Source organism: Scedosporium apiospermum, assembly GCF_000732125.1.
Source record: "Scedosporium apiospermum strain IHEM 14462 chromosome Unknown SEQ_SAPIO_0154, whole genome shotgun sequence".
NCBI classification, from domain to species: domain Eukaryota; kingdom Fungi; phylum Ascomycota; class Sordariomycetes; order Microascales; family Microascaceae; genus Scedosporium; species Scedosporium apiospermum.
In genome coordinates, this window is record NW_015971855.1 from 1,026,289 (window position 1) to 1,048,127 (window position 21,839).

The 21,839-nt window shown below is 52.3% G+C and overlaps 5 protein-coding genes and 3 pseudogenes across 5 annotated transcripts; 4 read left to right on the plus strand and 4 right to left on the minus strand.

Annotated features, from left to right (window-relative positions):
- Positions 1-817: 817 nt before the first annotated feature.
- Positions 818-2,523, plus strand: SAPIO_CDS10049 (Glycosyl hydrolase family 76; the record flags this gene model as incomplete). The annotated part of the gene is made up of 2 exons (XM_016783710.1): positions 818-896; positions 977-2,523. 2 exons carry the CDS (start codon positions 818-820, stop codon positions 2,521-2,523), a joined length of 1,626 nt encoding a protein of 541 aa, XP_016639155.1.
- A 1,098-nt stretch (positions 2,524-3,621) lies between these two features.
- SAPIO_CDS10050 (uncharacterized protein) lies at positions 3,622-5,299 on the plus strand (the record flags this gene model as incomplete). The annotated part of the gene is made up of 4 exons (XM_016783712.1): positions 3,622-4,316; positions 4,388-4,860; positions 5,100-5,177; positions 5,244-5,299. The coding sequence occupies 4 exons, from the start codon at positions 3,622-3,624 to the stop codon at positions 5,297-5,299; spliced, it is 1,302 nt and encodes a 433-aa protein (XP_016639156.1).
- Positions 5,300-7,599: 2,300 nt separating this feature from the next.
- On the plus strand, positions 7,600-8,196 carry SAPIO_CDS10051 (annotated as a pseudogene; the record flags this gene model as incomplete).
- A 519-nt stretch (positions 8,197-8,715) lies between these two features.
- Positions 8,716-9,271, minus strand: SAPIO_CDS10052 (uncharacterized protein; the record flags this gene model as incomplete). Its single annotated transcript, XM_016783713.1, has 3 exons — positions 8,716-8,778; positions 8,860-9,031; positions 9,165-9,271. The coding sequence occupies 3 exons, from the start codon at positions 9,269-9,271 to the stop codon at positions 8,716-8,718; spliced, it is 342 nt and encodes a 113-aa protein (XP_016639157.1).
- A 1,150-nt stretch (positions 9,272-10,421) lies between these two features.
- SAPIO_CDS10053 lies at positions 10,422-11,813 on the minus strand (annotated as a pseudogene; the record flags this gene model as incomplete).
- Positions 11,814-12,667: 854 nt separating this feature from the next.
- SAPIO_CDS10054 (Palmitoyltransferase ERF2) lies at positions 12,668-14,741 on the minus strand (the record flags this gene model as incomplete). Its single annotated transcript, XM_016783714.1, has 2 exons — positions 12,668-13,453; positions 13,515-14,741. The coding sequence occupies 2 exons, from the start codon at positions 14,739-14,741 to the stop codon at positions 12,668-12,670; spliced, it is 2,013 nt and encodes a 670-aa protein (XP_016639158.1).
- Positions 14,742-16,723: 1,982 nt separating this feature from the next.
- SAPIO_CDS10055 (uncharacterized protein) lies at positions 16,724-17,352 on the plus strand (the record flags this gene model as incomplete). The annotated part of the gene is made up of 4 exons (XM_016783715.1): positions 16,724-16,822; positions 16,925-16,976; positions 17,109-17,233; positions 17,305-17,352. 4 exons carry the CDS (start codon positions 16,724-16,726, stop codon positions 17,350-17,352), a joined length of 324 nt encoding a protein of 107 aa, XP_016639159.1.
- A 487-nt stretch (positions 17,353-17,839) lies between these two features.
- On the minus strand, positions 17,840-19,324 carry SAPIO_CDS10056 (annotated as a pseudogene; the record flags this gene model as incomplete).
- Between the last annotated feature and the right edge of the window lie 2,515 nt (positions 19,325-21,839).

Sequence of the window (21,839 nt, forward strand, 5' to 3'; positions counted from 1 at the left end):
TCTTGGGGATAAACCACCTTCCATCTAGCAAACTCACATGAGGGGTTCTGATGGGAGACGCACTTCAACGTGTTGCCCAGTTTATACACTCCGCTCTTCCCTTTTGTGGCGTCACTACTACTCCGGCTCCCCTTTTCTTTGGTCGCCAGTGATCTCATCCCCAAATCTGACGTCGCTGCTCCGATCACCATCTATATAGCTGACGCATACACACTCTTGGCTCATTCTGGGCACAAATTCTCTCACCCTCTCTTTGATCCCTCGACGAACATTTCCTCTCTTTACATAGTATTCTTACAGTCAGAGCTCTGGATTTGGAACTTTCATGATATATATCTCTTTTGACTCCTGCTACTACACACCCAGCTCTCACTCTCTTCCACTAGTCTGATGCTATAACTCGGCGAACTTATTAATATCAATTTCGATTAAAACCCCTCCTATCCCAATTGGGGTTTTACCCGCCCTAACCGAAGAAAATGCTTGTTTGGCGGGGTGCCGATCAACCAGACGCCGGGCGGCCAACGGGGCCGACACCGATCCTGCGAGCTGGGTCTTCAGCGGTCCACGCTTGTATCATGACGATGCTGGCGTTGAGTCCCATTACGGCAGCATACGATTTAAATCCCGATTCACGAGGTAAATATCAACCATTTCGGAGTGGCATCTTTTTTTTTTTTTTTTTTTTTTCGATTCAATTTGAAATTAGGAGGGAAATTGGGGGAATAGAACAACCTTTTGTTGGGAACCGCTGGAATCACTGATGGAGAGCTAATGCATTGGACCTGCAGAGTCAGTCCTGAGCATTGCAAAGGACATGGCTGCGGACATGATGTCCTTCTACCCCGGAAACCAACCAGGAGGCACACCGGGGTATATCCCCTTACCATACTATTGTAAGTCTAAAGATAAGCAAAGTAACCATCACACGTCCGATTTCTCGACCCATGCGCGGGAAACTAACCTCCATTTCTAGGGTGGGAGGCCGGCGCTCTCATGGGCACGCTAATCGACTACTGGTACTACACGGGCGACACCTCATGGAATGAAGACACCACCGCGGGACTCCTGTTCCAAGTGGGCGATGAGGCGGACTACATGCCCCGCAACCAGACCCACACGGAGGGCAACGACGACCAAGGGTTCTGGGGCCTCGCCGTCATGTCGGCCACCGAGTACAACTTCCCCAACCCGCCGGCGGACAAGCCGCAGTGGCTGGCGCTGGCCCAGGCCGTCTTCAATACGCAGGCGGCGCGGTGGAACATGGAGTACTGCAACGGCGGGCTGCGATGGCAGATTTTCACTTGGAACAACGGCTACGACTACAAGAACACCATCTCCCAGGCCTGCTTTTTCGCGCTTGGCGCCCGCCTGGCGTTGTATACGGGGAACGACACGTACGCGCAGTGGGCCGAGAAGACGTGGGATTGGACCAGGGGCGTGGGGTACATCGACGACCAGTGGAATGTCTACGACGGCGCGCACATCCACGACAACTGCAGCGAGCTAACGCCGTACCAATGGACGTACAACATCGGAGGGTTCGTGCTAGGCGCAGCGGCCATGTACAACTACACCGAAAAGCAGGTCTGGAAGGACCGGGTCGACGGCCTGCTCAACGGCTCGGCGATCTTCTTCAAGGGAGACAACAACGACATCATGACGGAAGTGGCTTGTGAACCCGTCGATAGGTGCAACATCGACCAGCAGTCCTTCAAGGCCTACCTTAGCCGGTGGCTCGCCAATGTCGTTAAGTGGTACCCGGAATCCGCCGGGAGGATCATGCCGTGGCTACGCGCCTCGTCCATCGCCGCCGCCAAGCAGTGCACTGGCGGCGACAACGGCCGCATGTGCGGTCTCAAGTGGAACAACAACGGCACCTGGGACGGATCGACGGGGTTGGGACAGCAGATGGCGGCGCTGGAGGTTACGTTGGCGAATCTGATCGACCAGTCGCGGAGGCCCGTCACGGCCGATTCGGGAGGCACGAGTGTGGGGAATCCGGACGCCGGCACGAACGATATCGGGCGGGAAACAAGCGTTACGTTCAGGCCCATAACGACGGGTGATCGCGCCGGCGCGGGGATCCTCACGGCCCTCGTGCTCATGGGGCTTGTCGGTGGTATGGTCTGGGTGCTCTCAGAAGACAACGAGGGGAAGAGTAAGGCCCTGGGTCAACTGCCCGGTCAGTTCAGCTCCGCTCTCGCGTCGCTCGGAATTGGCGGGGCCGTCGCAGGTCGTCATCTCATGGGCGGTCTTGGGAAGGGCAAGGAGAAGGAGTCGATCGACTCGATGGAGAAAGTAGGCGGCGTCGCCGAGCACACGAGCGAGGCTTCGATTCAGCAGGGTGAGGTGCTGTCTCCTGTCCAGATGCCTCCTCCGGCTGCGACTGCTCCTACTCCCGTGAGCGTTAGCGTTAGCGCCATGACGGGAGGGTCTGGGTCGAGCGCGGAAGGGAGTGATGCGTGGGTGCCGGCTGAGAGGGGCTCGCAAAGATCGTCGAGGAGAAATCTGGATGTATAACCGTGTTGTGGTCACGGCTAAGGCTTGGTGCTTTTTTGTAAGCTATTCGGGGGCGAACATCATTATAACGAATTCGAAGAAGGGAAACTGCATTTCTGGCGTTTTGGGGGGTGGGCGCATGTTGGACTAGACGAAGGAAATTACTGGTCCCGTTTTCTATGATATAGGATTGGGCCAAGGTACGAGGACCTAGGAAAACAACATGTTTGCAATAGGGAAGGCTATCATCTATTTGTTTTGTGGGAGGTTTCTAAACCTTGGGATTCCTGGATCGAAGACTTATGTGTTGGGGACGAGAGGCGTGTTGGTGAATGGAAACGCGAAAATAGAATTACTACTATGAATCGAAGAAGCTCGAAGTGTTGTCCATCTCCCAGTCTCCTCACAGGAACAAGGCGCCCCGACAAAAGATGTGCAACGCGGGCCTGGGTTTGTCTCACACAACATATCTGAAGTCTTCGTCACGAATCACGAGCCTTATTGCTTTCCAATAACGGACATGGCAGCGAGGGAGAAACAAACGGAATCGGCTCGTCGAGAATAATTTCCGCCCCCTACCCGATGTTCTACAAAAGCTCGGCCGTATAGGATGTAAGGGAGACTTCATCGATCGAGACGGCTTCCCTGCTCGGCGGATTCACAAGATTTGGCTTTAAGGCCGGCTGGAATGCATCGCCAGCCGTGAGAACAAATCCCTCGTATTTCGACCAGAGATGGGGCCGTGAAAGCGTGGAAAGGCCCGGGGAATCGCCAAATTTGTATTTCACACGTCCCAAGGGCTGACGTGAGATTCTCACGGGAACCACACTTCGCTTGCTCTGGGATTGCCAGACTATCGGGTCAAAACGCAGAGGAAAGGATCTGCATGCCCGTCGGCCAACTCAAAGTAACATGACATATTCCTCAAGACCGGCTGAACCGTGAATCTCACCTCACACCGTATTCTACATTCCAGGGCCATGACCCGCCGGTTCCGTTGCTATAAAGGTAGGAATGTGCCCCCATCTTCTTATCAATGGCCCGACCCAATATCTTTGCTAAGAGTACTCTTACAACATTCTCCATGTACGAGCTGTTCTAATCACTGTATTACACGCAATGAGTTTCGAAGAGCTGAGCTATCTAGGCGCTTCTGCCGCCTTCGCCGCCTACATTGTCAGCACCGCCGCGGATACGTACTACTCTGTAGTACACGGCCAACATCTCACGGCATGCCATACAATCTTCTCCCTCTGGGCCGTCCCCGTCGCGTTCGTGGCTCAGAGAGCGTGCTACAGAAACTACGTCATCTCCCGAACGGCGCGTAAGAAAGGCTGCAAGCCAGCAAATGCCTTACCCCAACGAGATCCCATACTCGGCCTCGACGTCTTCTACCGCACCATCAAGAGCGCCGGCAAGGGGCGCATCGTCCAACAATGGCACGAATGGTTCCTGGAAAACGGCAACACATTCACGACGAAATATCTCGGGACGAAGACTTTCTTCATCAATGAGCCCGAGAACATAAAGGCCGTGCTGACCCGCGAGTTTGAGAACTTCCCCATCAGGGGTCCGAGGCTGACGTCAACGTTGCTTCTGGTGGGCAAGAATTCGATTCTTTCGACGAATGGGAAGGAGTGGCATGATGCGAGGGCTTTGATCCGGCCGACTTTTATGCGAAATCAGGTGTCTGACTTGGCTATCATGGATCGTCATGTTGATTATCTCCTGGATAAGATTCCCGCTGACGGATCGGCGGTGGACATGCAACGTCTGTTTTACATGCTCACGATGGACTCATCGACCGAATTTATGTTAGGCCCACCACCTCTTCGGTCCCCCCCAATTCCATATCCCATGGCGGCTAGCTAATTCAACAGAACAGGTTCGGTCAATCAACCAACACTCTTACAAGCCCCACAGAAGGGGCCCTGGAATTCATCAAAGCCTTCGACGCCGCCGTGCCTAGCGCAGCCAACCTTTCCCGCATCGGCAGCATCGCCCCGTACCTCCCCAGAAAGGAATTCGAGGCGAGCCGCAAGGTCTACGTCGACTTCGTCGAGCGATACATCAAGGACACGCTGAGCAAAAACAAGGCGTCCGAACGGAGTTACATTTTCCTGGAGGAGTTAGCTAAGACAGGCGCCACGCATGACCAGATCCGCGATCAGATTCTTGGTCTCCTTCTCGGTGGGCGGGATACTACTGCCAGCGCGCTGTCCTCGCTGTTTTGGATCCTTGCTAGACGGCCTGACGTGGTGGCGAAACTGAGAGAAGATATTTCTCTGTTTGGGGGTGAGAAGCCGACGTGGGAGCAGATGAAGAACATGCGTTACGTGAACTTTGTTATCAAGGAGCGTAAGTGAACACATGATGCCCCTGTGTATAAGACTCTTTCGCGAAGGCAGAGACTACCCGATCTTTCCTCTCGTCTAACATGATGATACGGCTACTCTAGTCCTTCGCCTCTACCCATCCGTCCCAACCACAGGTAGACAGGCGATAAAAGACGTTGTTCTTCCTGTTGGTGGAGGGCCGGACGGCACTTCGCCTCTCTTGATTCCCAAGGGATGTATTGTGAGGTGGTCTATGTTCAGTCTACATCGCCGACAAGATCTCTTTGGCCCCGATGCCGACGATTTTCGTCCAGAACGATGGGAGAACTTGCGGACCCCGTACGTATTATGGCCCATGTTTGCAAGGCATATTATTCTCTATCACTAACACCATCATCTTCTTAGATGGGAGTGGATTCCATTCTCCGGAGGGCCTCGCATATGTATCGGCCAACAGCTAGCTTTGACACTGCTCTCCTATACCGTAGTAAGGATGTTTCAACGATTCAGTGCTGTCGAGCCAAGATCCGATGAGCGTGAGATACAATTAAAGTCTGGGATTACTTTGTCGCTTGTCAATGGATGCCAAGTTGCGTTCACTCCTGCTTAGGTGTTCATGCCCTATCTTATTGCTTCTGACGGGAATTGGGAGTTGGGGGGAGTTTAACACTACGAAGTACACTTGGACGCTGTGGGCGTTCTAGAAGAGGACCTCGGGGAAGATTGGAACTCGGGAGCGAATTAGATTTATTTCCGCCTGTTCCCACACTTTGATACAGATGGAACGTTCTTTGGCGTAACAGCTAGAGTGGGAAGCACCTCCACCAGAGTGCTGGTTCCTTAAAGCCCAATGAGGGTTGAAATTCCGCACAAAGGTCGATCTCCTCTGAGTCTTCCCTTGATCGGTCATCGAGATAGATATGAGACAAGGCGACGTCAAGAATGCATAGGCACCATTCCTCGAAATGTGTTTAACACGATTCAGCGTCCTGCAGTTTTGGCAGAGTGTTGCGACTAACCACGTTGAACCTTGAGCGGTGCTCGTTGCATTCCACCCACTCATTGCCCTATGAATCTAAGACACAACTCCGAGGTAGATTGACTCCCCAACTTCTCTACCCATCTACAGATGACCATGGTTCTCTCTTGTGCACAGCTTCGTGGCCAAACTGGAGCCGGGGGCGGCAATAATCGTGTGCCGTGAGCCCACTCAGACGCCGGTAACGGCAGTACGAAAGACCGTGGCATGGACTATCAAAACGAAGGCCTTGATCTGTAATATCAGATCTATAAATCGACCAGTCATAAAGGCGCACCAACAAAAGGAGGAAAAGAAAAGAAAACGCTAAGCGACTTCGATTCAATACTTTGCTCTTCGAGGTTTCTCTGACCAACTACGGAGACATAAGTTCCTATGGTAGTGTTTGATTATGCCGCCGTCCTCGAATGGGATGAAGCAGATGGCGCTCTCGCGGAACTGGACACGCTTCTTCCGATGCAGGAATCCAGCAGCAACCAGATGGGAAATTGCCGTCATTCGTTAGAATTAGCTCGTTAAGTGTGGAGAGGCCTGGCGATTCAGAACTTGGCGATCCAGATGATATGTCATATGTTTCCTTTTTCCTTTGCCTGCCACGGTTTGAGACTATTAGTCGACGTAGACCCTGCTTGTTTGCTTGCTTGCACGGGATTGAACGACTCAGCGGGAGATGAAGAGGCGCGGTGAAACCGCATGTAGAATTGCTTCTTCCTTAGGGGCGATTTCAACCAACCTCCCAGTTCCTTGAATCTGGGCTCGCTCATCTCGGGGGTGGAGGGCCTATCGTGAGCGTCAGCTCAGCTGGGTACATTTCACCTCGCCACTAGCAGATGAAGATCATTTTCTCTCATTTTCTTTTTTTAAGCAAGATGACAAGGAGGAAACGGGAAAAGACTACTGCTTGAGAGGCATCACGCCTTAGCGGAGGCTTAAAGTAATTGCCAAATGGCTTCGCCGAAAGGATACTGGCCTTGGTCTCTTCCGTAGTATTAAACATCAAAGAGAAGACCACGAGCTTGGCACTTGACTTGCTTCTGTCAAGGATCCGTTCCCTAAGTATTTCGCGGTCGCCTAGCCGTACTCGTACGAGGGACCGAGTGAATTAAACGAGCGATAGGAAACCAAGAAGGGAGGCGGTGGTCGACTATCCCAACTTCCTGGAGTCTCACCCCGAGAAGAGAGGGCAGTTATCTCTGCAAAACGAGGGCAGTTCCCGCTACCACTTGGACTATTTCGAACTTGAATCCGTGTAAGTGCAGGTTTACAGGCCCGTGTTGGAAGACAGCGAATCGGCGAGCGGGCTGCTCCTTCCCCGTATCGTTGCCTGTCCCCTCCGTCTTCTACTAAGCAGGAGCGACGTCGAATGCTTGCTTGAGTTCTTCCTTCTGATCTGCCAACAATCTCTCTCCCGCCCTTTCTGCTCCGCGCCCTTTCTGCATCTCTCGTCGTTTCCTTGTTACCTCCGAGTCAAATCAGTCCGTGCCGCTCTCTCCATCAAATCTCCAAGTTCCTTCGTCGGTCATCGCAGGCCTTCTCAAGTCCACCACACACCGATTCGCTCTCTCTTTCACCTAGCTCTTTTTATCCTGGCTCTCCTCTTTCGGCCTACTCGACGTATCCTTCATAGACTTGCAGATCCGATACTCCCCGATAGAAGCTCTCACCCACGAGCCATCTCTCCTCGCGGGGCAACTAAATCCCAATTTACATAGCCTTATCACCATGTTTCTCCTGAACCGAGATACCTTACCCCAAAGCCAAGTCGGCGGCGGTGCCGGCGGTGGTGGCGGCCAAATCCACACGAACCCATCCGAGGAACTTGCAGGCAACCCCGACAACAACAAGATGAGGGCCGGAGACTACGGTATTTTGGGCGCCGGGATTGGCATATTCATAGTCGTTGGAATAGCTTGTTATTACATCGTCGGCTGGTGCCGCAGAAGGAATGGGAATGCAGCCTCGGCCGGGAGCGGCGATTCCGGCATAGAGCTGCACATCCAGAATCCCGCATTCAACCACAGCACGGCGACGACACTGAATGCTAAGAGCACGCCGAATGCTAAGAGCAACTTCCCCGAGGAAAACGAATCCGCCAGCACTCTCCTGCCGGATTCTGAACCTTTGGGTCTTCCAAGTGAGGGAACCCCGTTTCCTCTCCTTTGTCTTTCCCACTCCGCCTACGTCTTGGCTGGTGAGCACATTTTTGAAGCTAATTCTGTTGCAGCACCTCCGACGGCGCGACTTCCGACGGCGCCATCTACTCCTGTGGTCGTCCCACCGCCACCACCATCCCGCCGCGGCCGGCGGTTGCTGCGTTGAAAACCTAGATTTGAGGCATGGGCTTTATAGATCGGTCTAGGAAAACTTTTTTTATTTGCTTTTCTTTTTGTGATGGAGACGGACAGCGGACGGTGAACAGCGGACGGGCAGCGGGCAGCGGCGAGTAAAGAGCGGAAAGAAGATAGTATTGCGAAATTAGACACGCCCGGGAGGCAAGGCTCATCGCCGAAGACAAGAGACGTAATTGAAGTGCTTGAGTTACCCCAGGGATTCAAGAGTGGACATGAAATGCCCTTTGCCATGAATTGTGTTAGGTTCCGGCCGGAGGTGTTAGTACACCTTGGACGTCTCGTGTCGTGGATTCACCTCACACAGAAATTGACATTGGTAGAATCATCCTGATCGCGGGATTCAAACGGCAGGAGTCTTCCCACGGAACGTATTCAGATGCCGGAAACCCCCACTTGAATAGATGTATATTGGAGATCGGTCTCCCTTTTATAATACACAGACGCCAACCCGTCCGTAATAGTACAATAAGATTCGTTTCCTTTTCCTTTACCAACTCGCCTTCTTCACACCAGGGAGGTTTCCATCGAGGGCTTGTCTCCTAAAGTTGTACTGAAAAGGTTATAGTTAACACGCGAGCTCTTCTGAACCGCCGGAGCTTCCAAGCTCAGAAACATAACGATCAATGCTTACCCTAGACAGCTTAAAGTCCCGCAGGATACCCCTCGTCTTTCCTCCAAGAATACACCTGTTCCTAACCTGCGTCGGCCTCGTGTAGCAATGCATCTGAGAAAGTTGAAGCTGCGCCTCGGCGCGCACGCGAGGGGGGAGAGTCGTGTTGCGGATAATGTATCGCAGAGCTTGCCTACAATCCCGACGGTTAGCCAATTGAACCATCGCGCCATATCCGCAGAATTGCCCCGGATTGAAACGGTTTCGTCTAGCAAGGAGGCAGGAAAGAAGGGAAAATCGGGGATCGCGTGGTGCTCGTTGCTAACCTTTCGGGCTCAAACTGCTCAAAGACCTTGCGCTTGGTGTGGTCGCGGATGATGCGCGTGTTGATGAAGCAGCCCAGATCGAGCTTCTTGGCTCGGAACATCGACATCTTTGCGGTCTTTGGTTGTCCTTGGCGGCGTTGGAGAGTGGTGTTGGATCTTTACATCGGCTTTGGATGTCTGCTGCTGGAGCTAAAGATTTATTTCGCGGCATGTTCCGTCTCGTGCCATTGAGGATTCCGGACTAATGTTAATCCGGCTACGTACCTCCCTTGTCGTCTGCCCAGCCCATTTTTGTAAAAAATTAACGCTAACCCAATTTCAGCCAACCACCTCGGTACCTCAGTACATACAGGCGATTCGAATATCCTCCGAGACCTCTCTCTGCTCTCATGGTCTGTATACTTCGCAATATCTGCCATAGCTCTCTTTAGTGCCCGCCATTTACGGGCATCGGCGTCCAGTTATCGCCAAATCTCGTCAATGTGGCGTCTATCGATGTGCTCGAAGGAAGCTATTCCGCGTCATCTACAGACTAGGAGACAGCAGCTCTGAATGAATATCAAGTGTAGGAAGCCAGTTATAGTCACATCTAGTGAGTGCCGACAAGAAAGCAAGAAACAAAGAACTCTCCCGGGAGGCATTCGGATATAACCTTGATGATTATGCCCCACATCTTACATACCTCCAGCCCTGGGGAAGTATATGCGGGTATAACTTCCTTCCGGAATACCTCTGGGCGATGTGCCCCAGCTTATCTGGGAACTTAGACGCGATGTCTCTTTTCTAGAGGGGATCTCGTTGGGAATAGCCCTTGACCCTTCGTTAAGTCTTGACTATGTTTACGCGAAAATGATGCAGCACAGTGACTTTGGCTGCCGTATATCTTCCTCCCGTGAATTGCAACGCGGAGATTGACGGTTTTTTTAGCAGGTCGTTGATCCAAGGATAGGATGAGCTTAGGGGGAGGCATAGGGAGGAGACTACCTGCGATCCACTGCTCTAGGATTTTTAGGTCGGCCTGCGTGAAAGAGAGAACACTTTGCCCCGGCTCTGCTGTCTACGGAATGATGGCTTGGGCATCGCCGGATGGGAGTTTGGGAGAAGACGAAAGGGAGGGAAGGTAGTTGCGGGGTTGATTTCTCTGTTGGAAGGGATTCACTCTAACTATCTGAAACTAGTATCCTCGTGTGTCCAAACGACATGGGATGAGGTGTCAGGGCCTCTATCAAGCCAATGGAAACTCCCAATGGCGACGCATCATCCGCCTGGTATCCATCGCAATAGGATCGCCAAGACCTCTTGTGTACTTTGGTTGGAGTCGAAACTAGCCCGAAGGACCCGACGCTTTAGAGTTGTGCAATCACGCTCACTCTGAGGAAGTAATGATGGATTTACCATCTCCAGTGCTACCATAGCGGCCGACCATATATCCGCAGTCGCACGCGTGAATCCTTTATTGGAAGACCATGCCGGCGGCCAGCGGTAGACGTCCCATTCGAGCTCGCCCCGGAAGTAACGGGTTGGGTTCCCGGCCTCCCCAAAGCCTATGAGTTTGACCTGGATGTCGTCGTCGTACCGGGAGAAAGGACGTCGCATGACAAGTATATGCTCCGGTCTTATATCCCCATGTTGCAAATCCACTACCTCGTCCAAAAATTCCACTGCTTGAAGGCACTGGGAGAAGATACGCTCAGTCTCAGGCAGGCTCATGCGTCTTTTGGCGTGTTGGTCTTTGACCGTACCGAAGGGGGAGTATTCGTAAATAAGAATAGGGTGTTCAGGAGAGCTGGCCCAGATGAGCTGAATAATGACCCGCCGCCGCTCACGCATACCTTGCTGTCCATGCGCCCGCGTCTTCCAGATGGTGGACATGGTGTTGATCTCCCGCCTCCATTTCTCTTTGTCGAAATTGGGATCATCCTTCGGCTCTCTCGCCGGCTCCTTGATCGCATACATAGCCCCGGTGCTAACATCCCAACCTTTCGTCACCTTCGAAGACTCGCCGGAACCAATGTCTTCCACCCGCAGCAAGATCCCCATGCTTCTGTCCGGCTGCGGTAGAGTGGCAGTAAATGTCCCGTCGTAGAAGAATTCCGACACATCCGCCATACCGTGGGTTCTAGCGATCAGGGACAGATCGTCTCGGGCCACCAGGCCGTAGTTCGTCTCCAGCCGAAACCGAAGGTAGTTGGTGATCTCGATAGTGATCTTAAAGTTCTCAAGGTTGGGATCGCCGCCCACGATCCACCTCCCGCCTTTCCGGGGAAAAGGGTGTCGTCCTTCTCCGTTATACGTCACTTCTGTGCCGTACTTCGAAACGTCCTGGAGGATGAGCCTCCAGGGTCGATCTAGCCGCAATATGCAGTGAAGGTCATCGACATAGGGCAGCTCCGGCAGGACGAGATCGCAAGTCGGGCTCGTGCCGATGGTGAAATCCCGGGCCCAGATGCCTCTGAAGCCTTTTACCAGGCTTACGCGGAAGATCTCGCGACTTTTCTTTTTGCTAACCCAATGAACGTTCTGTTGTATCTGTGTGGTAGCGATAGATTGGTTGATTCCTTTGTAGATTGGTGCCTTAGGATCGGGAATAAGTGTTATAGATCGAAGCGGCACCGGCCTAGGCGATGTGCTCATCCACGAGGCGGCCATACTGGAAGTTTGCTTCGTTGCCGTCACGGTATTCTCCGATGTGTTCTCTGACTGCGAGCTTTAGTCAATTTGGCCATTCGAGACGAAGGAGGGGCTCTAAATACCTTGAGCTATGTAGGCATCTAGGACTTCCCGGTCTTTCTGCCTTCCCTCTAGACCTCTTCTCGAAGACTCAAGTGCTGCCCATACCATGCCAAACACACGAATCATCCTCAACAAGTTCTATGAAACTTCCAGGGAGAGAAAAAAAGCGATAACAGTTTCAAGTACAATGAACGACCCGGCTCGACCAGGATCGAGAAGCTTATCAAGAACGCTCTTTATTTCTCACGCAGACTTCCAACTGCTGCGGTGTCTTATCCTTAGAATACATGGCCGCTTTTTTCTGTCCAGCTTATAACATTCCTCTTTTTCCCCTCCTTCCAGAAACTTGAAAAAAGAACATCGTCGAAACATAAAGAACAGATAAGAAGTAGAGAAGAATAAAAATCGAAAAAGTCGGTAGTGTATCGAAGATGTGGGTATATATAAAGTTGGGGAAATAGGGAGACAAAATAAGAGAGAAAGCTCTGCAAGAGAGTGACAACACATTAAGTAAGTAGTGGGTAGGTAGTAGTAACTTGACGCATCAAGAATGACCACTGAGGTCTCCGCTTGTGAAGCTGAATGTAATATATCGGTACGTGAGAAAAGTAGAAGACGAGTGCCACGAGACTCCGCCAGGCGCCGCTACAAGTGAGGACACGATAAAAGAAGATAGAAAAAGAAGAAGACATAAGAAAACAAGAGCGCGCGATGTGTCAAGAATGATGAAGACGGCTCGCAGAAAAGAAAGTGTATTCGAAATGGCACGCCTAGTTGTTCAGCTGTTGACTCCGCTGACTCCTGAGCGAGACAGGACCCTGGAAGCCTGAAGACGCCGGCTTGACGGCCTCCATCTCCATAGCCTGGGTAGCATCCTTGCGAGCTCTCCGACCACGATGCTCGCTAAGCCGTTGGTCACCGAAGGAATGCTTGCTCTTGAACTTATAGTAGGTCGGCGGCCTTGGCCGGCAGAGGACAACTATCCAGTTCTTGATCCAGTTCCTCTGGTTGAAAGCCCTGTAACGCTCGGTCTTGACGAATTTGTGCGAGTTGATGTACTCTCGTGTCGTCTCGCCGCGGGCCATGAGGAAGATGTGGTAACCCATCAAGGCGAGCGGGTAGAGCAGACCAACGACTCCGTAAATCACCATGGCGAACGGGACCCGGAAGTGGCTCACAGCTTCGCTGAACAATATTCCTTCCCGGGCCCGATAGATCAGGACTTGGGCAAGACAGGCCCCGATGAGATAGGCGGCGAGAAGCGTCGTTGTGCTAACAAAGGTGAAGAAGTATCGGTAGTTTCGGCGTCCAACGCAGTTGTTAAGCCACACGCAATGATGGTCTTGCGTCTCAACGCAATTATCGCAGAGCCTGCAGTGGTGGGCACGAGGCGGTCGCCAGATGTGGCAGGTGCGGCAATGCCAAACAGGGACTTCCATGGCGGCAGACGACTTGTCTGCCGATCGAATGAGGTACCAGTCGGTCGTCGGAGGACCTATTCGGAGTGGATCGTCGTCTTCGGGAGGTGGGAATCGGTGAAGATTTCGTGGGAGAATCTAGCAAATTATCTCAGCAAACACGAACATTCTTATGAAAACATAAGAGAAAAAAACATACCCCGGGGTCAGTCACGGATGCGTGAATAAAGGACGAGATGCAGATATAAAACAAGTAACCGAAAGTAATGGGAATGGCTGGAGAGACCTCATGCCAAAGGTAATCGGCCGAAAAGACGAAGAAAAGCACAGCAGGCACAACGACCATAAGCCCAGTCGCAACATTTACCGGCCGTTGCCTCGAATTCTGCCATCTTCCACCTAGACAGAAAACGGTATTTCCCTCGAAGTATTCGAATACCTTTCCGATGCGGGGCGGTTGAGGTTGAGGACTCTTGGCCTTGTTCGGGGTTGCTCCGCGGTGGACGGATTCCGGATGCGGTGTCGATGCCCCTGATGATAGTTTCTCAGCCCCCTCGAGGTCTCGGTTCGCTGAACTTTGCGCACGATCGCTGATATTGCCAGGGAGCAAGAAGCTTGAGCGGAACGAACGAGGGGATTTGAGGACCCCGGCGATGGCTGAAGACCTCTCTGCGTAACTTTTATCCACAGTAATGTTTAGGTTTTGGTTTTCGAATTTCTTCTTTTGAAGTGGCCGCATGCTCTCCGATATGCTTCCATGCGCGGTATGGTGGCCCTGAGTCGGACTAGTATTCGCCGTCCTATCCAAAGTTTCGTGGCCGGTCACCTCAGTACCGGGGGATGGTGGTGCATTGAAAGAACCATCTTCGCTGCGTGGTTCGCCTAAACCTAAGGGTCGTGGGGGAGGGGAGGTCGGGCTTTGTTGGAGGTTGCTCGGTGCGGTGCTGCTCGGATCCTGTGCCGACTCTGCTTGTCTCGCTATCGCCGAGGGCCGGGGCCCGCCTCGCTGGGCTTGAAGTTTCTGAGAGCTCATGGGACGGAAGAATGCGTGAGAGGTTAGAGAAGGAACATGGCTTCGGCTTTTCGTGCTCGGCGTCCTTCCAATCGAGCTCGTAATACTGCCCGCTCCAACACTGCCCCGCTGAGCTGCAACGCCCGAGAGATAATTATTTCTGAGCGGCTGGGGATGAGGCCGGCTGCCTTTCGATGAGACGCCTGTCCTGGCTGTTCCTGGTCGCGACTCTGAGGGTACAAGACTCCGTCGTTGAGCGGGGCGTGTCGACTGAAAATGCGGCTCCTCTCCGTCGTCTGATGCAATATCCGTCATCCGCGAGGACACTATACTCGGGGGTCTCGCGGGTACTTCTCGAAATCCGTCCTCGTTTTGTGTTGGGGACCCCATCCGGGGTGGGCTTTGGGATGCCATTTTGATCGATTCGATTCTCGGTGTCGGTGTCTGTGGAATCCGTGGGGGTTACGAATCGCTCTATTTTCTTTTCTCTGATTTGGGTCGTCGCGTCTCTTAAAGCATTGCAGGTCGTCGCGAGATTAGATTTTGTTGTGAATGCGAGAAATGGCTGCGACCAGCGGTTTTCTTTCTCGAAGAGATATACGCGAAGAACTAAAGGTGGGAATTAGGGGAAAATGCGAGATAAGGAGCGTCGACGTCGGCGGAGAAATCGAAAGGGCAAATGAGGGTGGTTGAACGCGGAACCAAAGTTTCGACACCGTCAAACGTTGGTTATAGTGGTCGAAGAACCAGAGTTTGAGCGGGTGATGAAACAGGTAAAAAGGAGGGATGAAAATGGCTGGATGCGGCGGGTTCAGGTGAAAGGAGCGGCAGGCCGGAAAATATGGTTCTGGTAGAAACGGAATCGAAGAAAGTGAAATTATTATTTGGACTGGTCGAGTCGTAGGATCGACGGGCAACACCCGGGTGATGAAAAAAAAGGAGGGACAGACAAGACACACAAATACAGGAGGGAGGGGGGGAAATGGGATGGGCACGTAACGAAGGGATGGGTAGGATGATCAAGGGCCAAAGCGCTGGCGAAGTGCGTGCTGGCTGCTGAGTGACGATGGGAAACTCGAGTCCCCCATGCCAACACGAAGCGAGGTCACAAAGGGGGTAGAATCGGAGAGGGAGAGCAAGACCACCAAAGACACCACGAACAAACCAAGACTGGACGGCATGACAAGGTGAAATTGCTCTTAAACGCCAGCCCTGCTATTTTACTGGGCAGCCACCCCAAACCGGGCTTTGGCCACAGAGGATTTCTAATGTATTAATATTCTCTCTATCAATATCAATAGTCGAGACACGCTCTTTTAAGAATACGAGTCGATCTCGAAGTACGAGGATTCTTCATGGGCATTTCGCAATCCGTGTTCGTGGGGGACATTCAAGGACAATTGGACATGCACGCGCCTTGGCTTTCACCTTTGTGAGCTGTGCTGCTTCCAATAGGAGTTGAGGTTGACCGCGAGATGCTGCAATTGATCAAGTCATTTTGCATGCAGCAGTTGACTCCTTCCTCCATTGCTGCTGGCTATTGTCCGAGATCGCCCACGCTTACGTAATTACGAAGTACTCCTCTGAGAGACGTGGACTTTCGCAGACCGATCGACAAGTTTGGCTTGACCAAAAGAGAATTGCCTGGTTCAATTTCCATTTGACGGCCCGGCTGGCCGACAGGACACCTGGCAGACAGCCCTACTGAGACTCAGAGCTGCAGCGATGATGAAAACACCAAGAATTTCATTGGCCCAGGCTGAGAAGCCAATTGAGAATCAATTGATGCAATCAAGTTCTCATGACCAAGCTGCGAGAGAAAGAGTCAAGATTGTGCAATCCGAGTCTAATTACCTCTGTATAAGAGCATTCCCTCAATTGCTAGAAGCTGTTAAAAGAGCCAATCTCTTGTAGTCTTATAATCCCGGAATGCAAGATAACAGCTGGAGAACAAAAATGCGACAAGAGAGTGTACATCGATGATGGAAGAGACTGGGTATCTTGCACGCAATCGCGTGGTGGTGCCACGACGAAGCTCTCATCTTGATAGAGCTAGACCGAGACTCCTGTATACGCATACCGTCGTACAGAGTACTGTACAGAGTACTTCCCTATGCAAGTGCAAAGTCCAAGCCAAAGGACCCCAAACTGTCGTGCTCTCCAGACTCCCGCCGGAGATGCTGGCGAGGTACTTCCGGTTCTCCTCGGGTTGGGGACCGCACCGTACCACCCAACCACGTGATTCAACAGGAAGAAAACGGGAACCTCGCAGCAAAACATAATCATACGAGATAGCTTCACCCCAGAATTAACCCTTCTCTCACCCAAACTCCAACCCATTGAACCTCCAATCCACCCCGAAAACTCCTCCAAACCCGCCAAACAAACCGACGAAAATGTCCTCGATCGCCTCCCGACGACTCTTTTCCACCACTGCCCGCCGCCTCAGCGGTGAGGAGAAGGCTGCCAGCCGCTCCGGCAGCAACACCCCTCTCGTGCGTCATATAGCCATACCATCCTCGTGCTAGGTTTCTTGGAAAAACATGATGGATATAGGAGTGAATGAAGGACTGACGTGTTTTGGGGATATATTGTAGATTCTCGGTGCTGGTGTCGCCGTTGCTTTCGTCGGCGCTGCGACCTACTTCCGTACGTTACAATCCCCAACTTTTTCCCTCCCATTCGACTTCGAGAGAGCCCGCGCAAGAGCTTTACCGCAACCGAGAACCCTCCATTATGGACAAGAACACATAGGCTAATCCATTGTCCCATTCCGTGTAGGCAACACCAAGAACGCCGCTCAAGAGAACCCTTGGGAGGAGGAGACCCTCGCCAAGCACAAGGTCGGCAAGGAGGCGCCCAGCGCTCTCAACGCTGTCGTCCTTCCCTCCGTTACCCTCCCCAAGGTATGTGCTCCCGCCAGTTCCCGACGACAAATATAAGAAGGAAAGCGTGCTAATTGAGATCGATACAACAGGATGTCCACGACAGGCTCAACAAGTGGGGCAAGGAGGGATACCCTTAAATTCCCAGTTTAGATAGATCCGGGAGCCTTCTAACAACTTTTTTGACCTTGGGACTTGGGTCGGACAAATAGAGACTGAACCTCGGGGGTTTTGCAAAGGATCCAACGGGCTCCCCTAGTGTACATACATAGACGAATGGAGTGAGCATTTTGGGTTAAACAGATTATACAAGCGGACATTTACTATATACACATCGACGACGCCTAAGTGGTGATGCTTGATTTCCTCGGAAGCCTTCATTAATCCCCGGTGCTTTAACCAATGTGCTTCGCTAGCTCCCTTATAGTTCTGTCCCTCCTTTCCCAAGCTCTACCTTGATATCTATGAATCGCATTCTATGGTGGCAAGCTATTTGCAAAACAAGTAAATCGTCTCTCTTCGTTGTGGCACCATGCAGTGAGACTGGTATCACAGGGACAAATAACAGCGTAAGATATCTTCCAACAACGACGGTTCTGTCTCGCCGCCCTCTCGCTCTCTCCCCGCTTACTCAGTCAGCAACGCAATCTCCTCCGAGGTAAATCCAAAGAGATACAGCAAATCAAGCAAGCTATCGCCATTCAACCTCGCCGCAGCCTCCATCTGCACCAGGGGCTTCGCGTTCCACGCAACGCCGAGACCAGCAGAAGCCATCATGAGTAAGTCATTCGCGCCGTCACCAACAGCAATGACCTGGGACAGATCAACTCCCTCCTCTTTCGCAATCTGGAGCAGCAGTTCCTGCTTCCTCTCCTTGCCGACAATGATACCCTTCACCTCGCCCGTCAACTTATTAGTCACCTCATCGATAACGACCTCGTTGGCATGGGCGTGATCGATGCCAAGCTCGCCAGCGAGCCACGAGGTCAAGGGCAAGAAACCGCCCGACAGCACGGCCGTCCTAACACCTAGCCGCTTCAGAGCCTTGATCAACGGCCGCACGCCGTTAGTGACATCAAGGACGGCACGCAGCTCGGTGAAGAAATCCGCCGGAAGACCCGTGAGAAGTTTGACCCGTTCCCTGAAAGCGCCGCCGAACTCGAGCTCGCCCATCATAGCGCGGTGCGTAATGTCAGCGACGCGGTCCGCCAGGTCCGGAGGGTCCTTGATCGTGGCGGCTAGGAGATCAATGACCTCCTGCGTGATGAGGGTGCTATCCATGTCGAAGACGACGAGCCTCGGGTACCGTCTCCAGAGGGTGTCGTGCTGCAGTATGACCTCGACATTCCATTCGCGCTCGAAGCGGTAAATCATTTCGTGCTTTCGCAAATCGGCGAGGCTTAGATAGTCGGGGGAAGGAATTGGCGAGAGAGTGAGTTCGACAATGCGCGGGTGTTCCGGGTTATCAAGACAGCGATGCGACGAGTGGACCTCGTTCTCCCCCGAAGCGAGGGGGAAAGTCGACATGAGATGTAGGAAGGAGGTGATGCACAGCGGAGAGATGTAGGAGCCATAGAGGTGGTCGAGGTGCTCCGGCTCCACGGTGGCCGGGGGCTCGAGGGGGAATTTCTCGGGATCGTTCGTCGGGGCCAGGTTGGCGGGGATCTCCTGGGAAGTCTGAGACGAGATGGAAGCGGCCGAGCTCGCGAGCTGAGCCGCCGTCGGGTGAGCCGGAATGATGGGGCTCCCGCCGGGACCGTCAGGATGCCTCTTATAGAACAGAGTCGCAATCAAGCGACTCGTCTTCTTGCCGGGCAGCGGCGCGCAAATCTGATGGCTCAGGTCATGACTGACGCCCTCGATGATGGTCGGCGGGTTCTCTTCGGATGGGATGCCCTTGAATGGAACGTAGGGCTTCTGGGGCGAAGAGACGGACAGGGGTTTGATGTCCTCGACCACGGTGTCGATGCCGTAGTGGGTGTCCGGGCTCTTGGGCGGGCGGTACTGCTGGTGCTCGCGCAGGAAGGAGCTGCTTCGCATCTCAGAGGTGAGTTGCGGCCGGGCCGATCCCGCCTTCGATGAGCTCGAAGGGCTTCCTGTCTGGCTGCCCATTGTGATTGTGGTTGGATGCTGAGGGGTTGTTGTGTTGGGTTGGTGGTGGGGGGGAACAATGAATGAATGAGGGGCACGGAATTTCTTGAATCTGCGGGGCAAAAAGATCAATTGATTTTGATGAGTGGCAATGACGGAATCGGAGCTTCCTCAACAAGGCACGAAATAGGAACACGACGGAGAACAATTCGATACGAGCCACGTAGGCTTGTTTCTGTACAAAATATACAAAAATACCGGCGTAAATTATACAAGATGCAACAAATTTGAAAGAGAGACCAACAAGCAACAACGTTATCCCCGAGTCCGTTCATGCGTAGTTTGGACTGAGAACATGAGGGGTTAAAATTCTCCGTTGCCAAGGAACTGGTCGGACCAGGGAGAACATCGGACTGGCACAAGAGGGAAAAAAAGCATTGAGGAAATAAATCGATGGATCAATAAACTCATCGCCACAACATGCGCATGTGAGAAACCAACATTACACTCTTGTGCTCTTAATACTTCGTAGACTGTACCCGAATCCTCCACGATCGAGCAGCGCCAGCTCTACTTCCACCAACCTTGCCCGCTCTCTATAGTCACTAGAAAGTGTGATACTTTCAATGATGTATCTATATGAGATGGATGAAAGTTCAAATACCTCGGTGCCCTCACAGGAGATGTTCGATCTCTCATCCATGACGATTTGTTTCCGGCTCACAGCCGGGGCACACTCGCCGGCGCAGCCGCCCGATGACCGGGACCCGCTGGCCCGTGCCTGACCGAGATGAGAATCTCAAACCGAGGGCAACGAACACACACCGAAACAACCTTGGAGCCCTTCATATCGCCACGAGGATTTATAATTGGTTGTCTGAGTAATATGGGCTTCCGTCGTCATCTGTTCAATTTCACAATGAAGATCAATTATAACGAATAGCCGGACCGAATCATCACTTCTGCTTACTCCCGAGAAGTATCGACCCGATTGAGTTCAGTTACAAATCCAGCATCTCGACGACAATGGAATCTCATTTCTAAGTTCTGTCTATTCCGGAGACTGGATACAGCGGCAAAGAAGCCCGCCAAACCCCTTGAGTGGGATAACCATGGGGATGATGAGAAATGGAAAGAAGCTCGAATAACGCGCTAGGTGACTATTGAAGATGTCTACAAAGCCATCTGGTGGGTTTGTGAAGAACGGTTTTCTCGAGGTGCTCATCGGGGTCGATCATCGATGTAAAGCTTTGTTGTAGGGCAAGCCGAAACACTCTTCGCAGAGTATTACGTTACGAATGCATCACTCCCCTCCGATCATCCCCAAGCCCTCTGTCTTGAGCGCGGAAGCCATGCCGTTCCTCTAGAGTAATCACTAGAAGGCGCTTAAAAACGTACGCCGAAAATCTAGCCATTGTCTTCGGGATACCCGGGGCCACAAAACGACGAATAGAGCTTGCTTAGGCAGGTAGTATGTATACCGAAGCCCTCTCGCCTGGCCCATGACTGCAACCCTTTGCTTGAGGAGTCTCTCCGAATACATTGGTGGATATTTCTTTTTCTCATCAGGCCCTTTTAGTACCACTGCTGAAATCCTACAAGAGCACCGCCTGGTGTCAAATAGAGTCTGTCGATATGCAATGTCTCTCGTAATATTGCAGTCTAAATGGCCTCTCTATGCCGGACCTTACTTCGCCCAGAATTTACAGAAGCAATGCCAGCACTCCGCTCGATGAGAATAAAGGAAAGCAAGGCCCAATCTCTTACGATAGAACCCAACGAAATGGAAATCCACTATCTACAGTCACATCGTTCTCAGCACGCAAGGACTAACAAATCAACAAAGACAGCCCCCATCGTAGATCGCACGACACTCGCCGAATCTCCTGCGAGTTCGGAATAGTCCACACGGCCCCACGCATCCCCTCCCCAAAGTACAGTACTTCGAACCTCGAGAAATAGGCTACCCAGCAGAAAATTCACATAGCAAAGTTTTATATATGCACAGCCATGCAATAGCCCACTTGCAGTGGCGTTTCCAGACTTCGTTCGATAGAGGTCGCATTTTGGATAAGGCCAAGGAAACGTGCGTTCAAGGACGCTGCAGAATGATGAGAAATCAGAAAATAATGGAACCAGGGGTGATAGCTGGTTTATGGTTAGGGTAGGGGGGGTGTGTCAACGACCTATCCGTGGGGTCCCGTGCGGGATTATACGGTAGGCAATGTCAAGGCACCCATACCCATACCGCTGAGTAGAAGAAGTGTGGCAAGACTGATACCATAATAATCGAATACCGTTCTGAAGGGATTTCTAAGCCCGGGCAGGTAATGTTCTACAATAATTTGGTTTACACTTGAGGAGCTGTTCCTCTCACAAGTAGCTATCAGGTCCAACTTGCTCGAACCTGGGAGGTAGTTGCTGGTAAATATGGTTTGGCTTGGCTTCTTGATATTAGAGCCTCGGTCGTGCGTTCCCAAACCAAGACCACACGAGGGGTGGGCAACAACACACCCCCCTCACATCGGACTTCGCT